This window comes from Nicotiana attenuata, chromosome 7, assembly GCF_001879085.1.
Source record: "Nicotiana attenuata strain UT chromosome 7, NIATTr2, whole genome shotgun sequence".
Lineage (NCBI taxonomy): Eukaryota > Viridiplantae > Streptophyta > Magnoliopsida > Solanales > Solanaceae > Nicotiana > Nicotiana attenuata.
In genome coordinates, this window is record NC_031995.1 from 66458228 (window position 1) to 66464724 (window position 6497).

Below are 6497 nucleotides of genomic sequence, written 5' to 3' on the forward strand. Positions count from 1 at the left end.
TGAAAGTGAAAGAAAGGAAAGAGTTAATGATTTATTCCCCTGCCGGGACGTTGTTGGTTATTGATATTGTACCCTTGCCGGATTCTTAATTGTTGATTGTGTTCCCTTGCAGGGATTTTCATTATTGTTTATTTATTTCCCTTGCCCTTGTTTGTGATTGTTGATTGGGTGAGGAAGAGTGTTAAAGCACGAAGGGTGATGCCGTGCACTGTTTGTTTATGGTAAGGAAAGAGTGTAAAGCACGAAGGGTGATGCCGTGCATTGTTGCTTATTATGAGAAAGAGTGTTAAAGCACGAAGGGTGATGTCGTGCACTGTTTGTTTACCGTTCCATGTCGATTCTAGTGTTAAAGCACGAAGGGTGATGCCGTGCCGCACGATGTACCATTTCGTGCCGATTCTATTGATATACGTGAGGAATGAGAGTAAAAGCACGAAGGGTGATGCCGTGCACATGTTATTGCTTGGTGAGGACGAGAGTAAAAGCACGAAGGGTGATGCCGTGCACTGGTCGAATTCTGTTTCATTATGTACTATTGAGTTGTGTTGTATTCCTTTATTATTTGACGACTCTTATTTGGAATTTATTATACACCCCACAGCATGTTCCCCTCCCATATTGTTTATCTGCTTTGTATTTCGATTCTGCTGTATATATATATATATATATATATATATATATATATATATATATATATATATATATATATATATATATATATATGAAATTGCACAGGTTTATGTGGTAGTCTGGTCTAGCCTCGTCACTACTTCGCCGGGGTTAGGCTAGACACTTACCAGCACATGGGGTCGGTTGTGCTGATGCTACACTCTGTGCATTTTTGCACAGGTCTAGGTTTCGAGCAGCAGCATCAGCTTTAGTTCGGGAGCATATCTTTAGTCCGGAGAGACCCGAGGTAGCCTTGCAGGCGTCCGCAGGCCCGGCGTCTCCCTTCTATCCTTATATTAGACTGTCATCTCTTTGTATTTGGGATAAACAGATTTATGTTTCTTTCAGACCTTGTATTTAGTAAACTCTTAGTAGTTCGTGAGTAATGTAACACCAGTCTTGGGTAGAGGCTTATATTGACTACTCCGTATTTTATTCAGTTTCTATAATTAAGACTTCCGCTATTAATAAGTTTTGTTGTTTTATGTTGTTGTCATAAATTGTTAAAAAGAATTATTTATAAATGGAAAAGTAATAAAAAAAAAGGCTTGCCTAGCTACTACGAGTAGGCGCCATCACGACCCTCGAGGGTGGGAAATCCGGGTTGTGACAAGTTGGTATCAGAGCACTAGGTTACATAGGTCTCACAACTCACTGACAAACTTGGTAGAGTCTGAGGGATCGGTACGGAGACGTCTGTATTTATCCCCCAGAGGCTACAGAGTTAATAAAAGTTTCACATTTGTTCTTTCTAGTCGTGCGGTTCTGTTTCTCAATGCTAATCGGATTTCCACTCTGTTCATTCGCAGATGGCGAGAACCCGCACTTCTTCATCTACCGATCAGCAGTCCGAGCCCCAGGCAGCTCCCGCTAGGGGCAGAAGGCGAGGGTGAGGCCGTGCTAGAGGCCGAGATAGGGGCAGAGCTCAGCCCCAAGCAGCAGCACCAGCGGCGGAGCCTCAGGTTGACTTCGAAGAGGAGGTTCCGGCCCCAGCCGCAGCAGTTCCGGTGGGCCCAGCTCAGGTCCCAGAGGGGTTTATTGCTACCCTAGTTCTTCAGGACGCTTTGGTCCGGTTGGTGGGCCTCATGGAGAGTGTCACCCGAGCAGGATTGCTTCCTGTAGCACCAGCCACTTCTCAGGCTGGAGGAGGAACCCAGACTCCTGCTACACATACTCCGAAGCAGGTAGCTCCCAGGGTCAGATTCCAGTAGTTCAGCCAGCTATGGTAGTTCAGCCGGGGGTAGTTGCTCAGATCGGCGATGGAGCGGCTATGTCCGCAGATGCTTTGTGGAGGCTGGATAGGTTCACCAAGCTCTTCACTACTACATTCAGCGGTGCTTCTTCTGAGGACCCACAGGATTTCTTATATAGCTGCCACGAGGTTCTTCGGAACATGGGCATAGTTGATTTTGCTGCATTCCGCCTATCTGGATCCGCCAAGACTTGGTGGAGAGATTTCTGTTTAGCCAGACCAGCAGGGTCGCCGTCTTTGACTTGGGATCAGTTTTCAGAGTTGTTCCTGGAGAAGTTTCTCCCCGTTACTCAGAGAGATGCTTATCGGAGGCAGTTCGAGCGCCTCCAGCAGGGTTCTATGACGGTCTCTCAGTATGAGACCCGGTTTATCGATCTAGCTCGCCATGCTCTTGTCATACTTCCCACCGAGAGAGAGAGGGTGAGGAGGTTTATTGATGGTTTGCTTCAGCCGATTCGTCTCCAGATGGCTAGGGAGACTGGTACTGAGATCAGCTTTCAGGAGGCGGCCAATGTGGCCCGCCGAGTTGAGATGGTTCTGTCACAGGGGAGTGGTCACGGGGGAGACAAGAGAGCCCGTCATTCCGGCAGATTCAGTGGTACCTCATTTGGAGGTAGAGATTCATATGGTAGAGGCCATCCTCCTAGGCCCTTTCAGTCGGCCCTTCAGGTTTCTCACGGTACATCAGGTGGCCGTGGTTCTTAGGCATACTATTCCGATCACCAGCCACTCAGTGCACCGCCAGCTCCTATCAACGCACCGCCACTTCAGAGTTTCCGCGGTGGCCATTCAGGTCGACAGGGACAGCAGACTCAGCAGCTGAGGGCTTGTTACACTTGTGGTGACACGGGTCATATTGCCAGATTTTGCCCTCGAGCACCGAGCAGTTCTCCGCACCAGGATTCTCGTGCCATGGTCCAGGCACCAGGTGCTCCACAGCCAGCCCAGCCAGCTAGAGGCGGGGGTAGAGGTACTAGAGGTGGAGGTAGAGGTCATAGAGGTAGAGCCCAGGCCGCCAGGGGCGGAGGTCAGCCAGCAGCAGATCGACCTAGGGACACGGTTCAGGGTGGTGGGGCCCAGCCCCGTTGTTATGCCCTTCAGTCCAGGCCCGAGGCTGAGGCTTCAGATGCAGTCATCACAGGTACGGTTCTGGTTTGTGACCGAGATGCTTCGGTACTATTTGATCCAGGGTCTACGTATTCTTATGTTTCATCTTATTTCGCACCATGCTTGGTCATGCCTAGTGATGCATTGGGTGTTCCTGTGTATGTGTCTACACCGGTGGGGGACTCTATCGTAGTCGACCGAGTCCATCGTTCGTGTGCTATAGTGATTGGGGGTCTGGAGACCCGTGTAGACTTGTTGCTCTTAGATATGGTTGACTTCGATATCATATTGGGTATGGATCGGCTATCGCCCTATCACGCTATCTTGGACTGCCATGCCAAGACTGTGACCTTAGCATTGCCGGGTATGCCTCGTTTAGAGTGGAGAGGTACTCCATGTTATTCTACCCACAGCGTCATTTCGTACGTGAAGGCTCGACGTATGGTCGAGAAGGGGTGTCTGGCCTATTTGGCCTATGTTCGTCATTCCAGTGCTGAGGTTCCTCCTATATATTCTGTGCCTATTATCCGGGAGTTCCCAGATGTTTTCCCTTCAGACTTGCCGGGTATGCCACCCGACAGGGACATTGATTTCTGTATTGATTTGGCTCCGGGCACCCAGCCCATTTCTATTCCGCCATATTGTATGGCCCCACCGGAGCTGAAGGAGTTAAAGGACCAGTTGCAGGATTTGCTTAAGAAGGGTTTCATTAGACCCGGTGTCTCTCCTTGGGGTGCGCCGGTGTTATTTGTCAAAAAGAAGGATGGGTCAATGAGAATGTGTATTGATTACCGACAATTGAACAAGGTAACGATTAAGAATAAGTATCCATTGCCGAGGATTGATGATTTGTTCGACCAGCTTCAGGGTGCCAGGGTATTCTCCAAGATTGACTTACGATCTGGCTACCATCAGTTGAGGATTAGGGCATCCGATGTCCCTAAGACAGCTTTCCGTACTCGGTATGGGCATTATGAGTTCTTGGTCATGTCATTTGGGTTGACCAGTGCCCCAGCAGCATTTATGGAGTTGATGAACCGAGTGTTCAGGCCATATTTGGACATGTTCGTGATAGTCTTTATTGATGATATTTTGGTGTACTCCCGCAGCCAGGAGGAGCACGAGCAGCACCTTAGAGTGGTTCTTCAGACTCTGAGGGATAGTCAGTTATATGCCGAGTTCTCCAAGTGTGAGTTCTGGCTGAGTTCAGTTGCATTCCTGGGTCACGTTGTATCAGTAGAGGGTATTCAGGTGGACCCGAAAAAGATTGAGGCAGTCAAGAACTGGCCTAGACCAGCATCAGCTACAGAGATTCGGAGTTTCTTGGGGTTGGCATGCTACTACAGACGGTTCGTGGAGGGATTTTCATATATTGCAGCCCCGATGACCAGATTGACCTAGAAGGGTGCCCAGTTTGATTTCTGCACATTGAATATAATTTCTTCATCATTGAGCCTCATCTTGAGCTCCCCAGTCTCGCAATCAATCAAAGCTCTCCCCGTGGCCAAGAATGGTCATCCTAAGATTATAGGAATTCTTCATCCACTTTGCAATCCAAGATTACAAAATCTACAGGGAACACGAATTTCCCCACCTGAATAAGCACATCATCAAGGATCCCAAATGGACGCTTAACAGTCCTGTCGGCCAGCTGCAACAACATAGAGGTAGGTCTAGCTCTCCCAATGCCTAACCTCTTATAAATAACCAGGGGCATGAGATTAATGCTGGCCCCTAAATCGCAGAGTGCCTTAGCAAAGGCATAGTTCCTAATAGTGCATGGAATTGTAAAACTACCTGGATCAGATAGCTTTTCAGCAATAGGTCTAGATACCACTGCACTGCAGGTCTGAGTAAGTGTCACTGTCGATAAGTCTTGAAAGTCAAACTTCCGAGACATCAAGTCCTTCATCATTTTAGCATATCCTGGCATCTCCTTTAAAGNAGGCCCGAGGCTGAGGCTTCAGATGCAGTCATCACAGGTACGGTTCTGGTTTGTGACCGAGATGCTTCGGTACTATTTGATCCAGGGTCTACGTATTCTTATGTTTCATCTTATTTCGCACCATGCTTGGTCATGCCTAGTGATGCATTGGGTGTTCCTGTATATGTGTCTACACCGGTGGGGGACTCTATCGAGTCGACCGAGTCCATCGTTCGTGTGCTATAGTGATTGGGGGTCTGGAGACCCGTGTAGACTTGTTGCTCTTAGATATGGTTGAGTTTGATATCATATTGGGTATGGATTGGCTATCGCCCTATCATGCTATCTTGGACTGCCATGCCAAGACTATGACCTTAGCGTTGCCGGGTATGCCTCGTTTAGAGTGGAGAGGTACTCCATGTTATTCTACCCGCAGCGTCATTTCGTACGTGAAGGCTCGACGTATGGTCGAGAAGGGGTGTCTGGCCTATTTGGCCTATGTTCGTGATTCCAGTGCTGAGGTTCCTCCTATAGATTCTGTGCCTATTGTCCGGGAGTTCCCGAATGTTTTCCCTTCAGACCTGCCGGGTATGCCACCCGACAGGGACATTGATTTCTGTATTGATTTGGCTCCGAGCACCCAGCCCATTTCTATTCCGCCATATCGTATGGCCCCGCCGGAGCTGAAGGAGTTAAAGGACCAGTTGCAGGATTTGCTTGAGAAGGGATTCATTAGACCCAGTGTCTCTCCTTGGGGTGCGCCGGTGTTATTTGTCAAAAAGAAGGATGGGTCAATGAGAATGTGCATTGATTACCGGCAATTGAACAAGGTAACGGCTAAGAATAAGTATCCACTGCCGAGGATTGATGATTTGTTCGACCAGCTTCAGAGTGCCAGGGTATTCTCCAAGATTGACTTGCGATCTAGCTACCATCAGTTGAGGATTAGGGCATCCGATGTCCCTAAGACAGCTTTCCGTACTCGGTATGGGCATTATGAGTTCTTGGTCATGTCATTTGGGTTGACCAATGCCCCAGCAGCATTTATGGAGTTGATGAACCGAGTGTTCAGGCCATATTTGAACATGTTCGTGATAGTCTTCATTGATGATATTTTGGTGTACTCCCGCAGCCAGGAGGAGCACGAGCAGCACCTTAGAGTGGTTCTTCAGACTCTGAGGGATAGTCAGTTATATGCCAAGTTTTCCAAGTGTGAGTTCTGGCTGAGTTCAGTTGCATTCCTGGGTCACGTTGTATCAGCAAAGGGTATTCAGGTGGACCCGAAGAAGATTGAGGCAGTCAAGAACTGGCCTAGACCAGCATCAGCTACAGAGATTCGGAGTTTCTTGGGGTTGGCAGGCTACTATAGACGGTTCGTGGAGGGATTTTCATCTATTGCAGCCCCGATGACCAGATTGACCCAGAAGGGTGCCCAGTTCAGATGGTCGGATGAGTGTGAGGCGAGCTTTCAGAAGCTCAAGACAGCTCTGACTACGGCACCGGTGTTGGTTTTGCCCACAGGTTCAGGGCCCTATACGTGTTTAT

At 48.5% G+C, this 6497-nt stretch overlaps 2 protein-coding genes across 2 annotated transcripts; both read left to right on the forward strand.

Annotated features, from left to right (window-relative positions):
* Positions 3806-4225, forward strand: LOC109230516 (RNA-directed DNA polymerase homolog; the record flags this gene model as incomplete). Its single annotated transcript, XM_019396005.1, has 1 exon — positions 3806-4225. A coding segment is annotated over exon 1 (420 nt), but the record flags the coding sequence as incomplete, so codon positions are not given.
* LOC109230517 (RNA-directed DNA polymerase homolog) lies at positions 5753-6172 on the forward strand (the record flags this gene model as incomplete). Its single annotated transcript, XM_019396006.1, has 1 exon — positions 5753-6172. A coding segment is annotated over exon 1 (420 nt), but the record flags the coding sequence as incomplete, so codon positions are not given.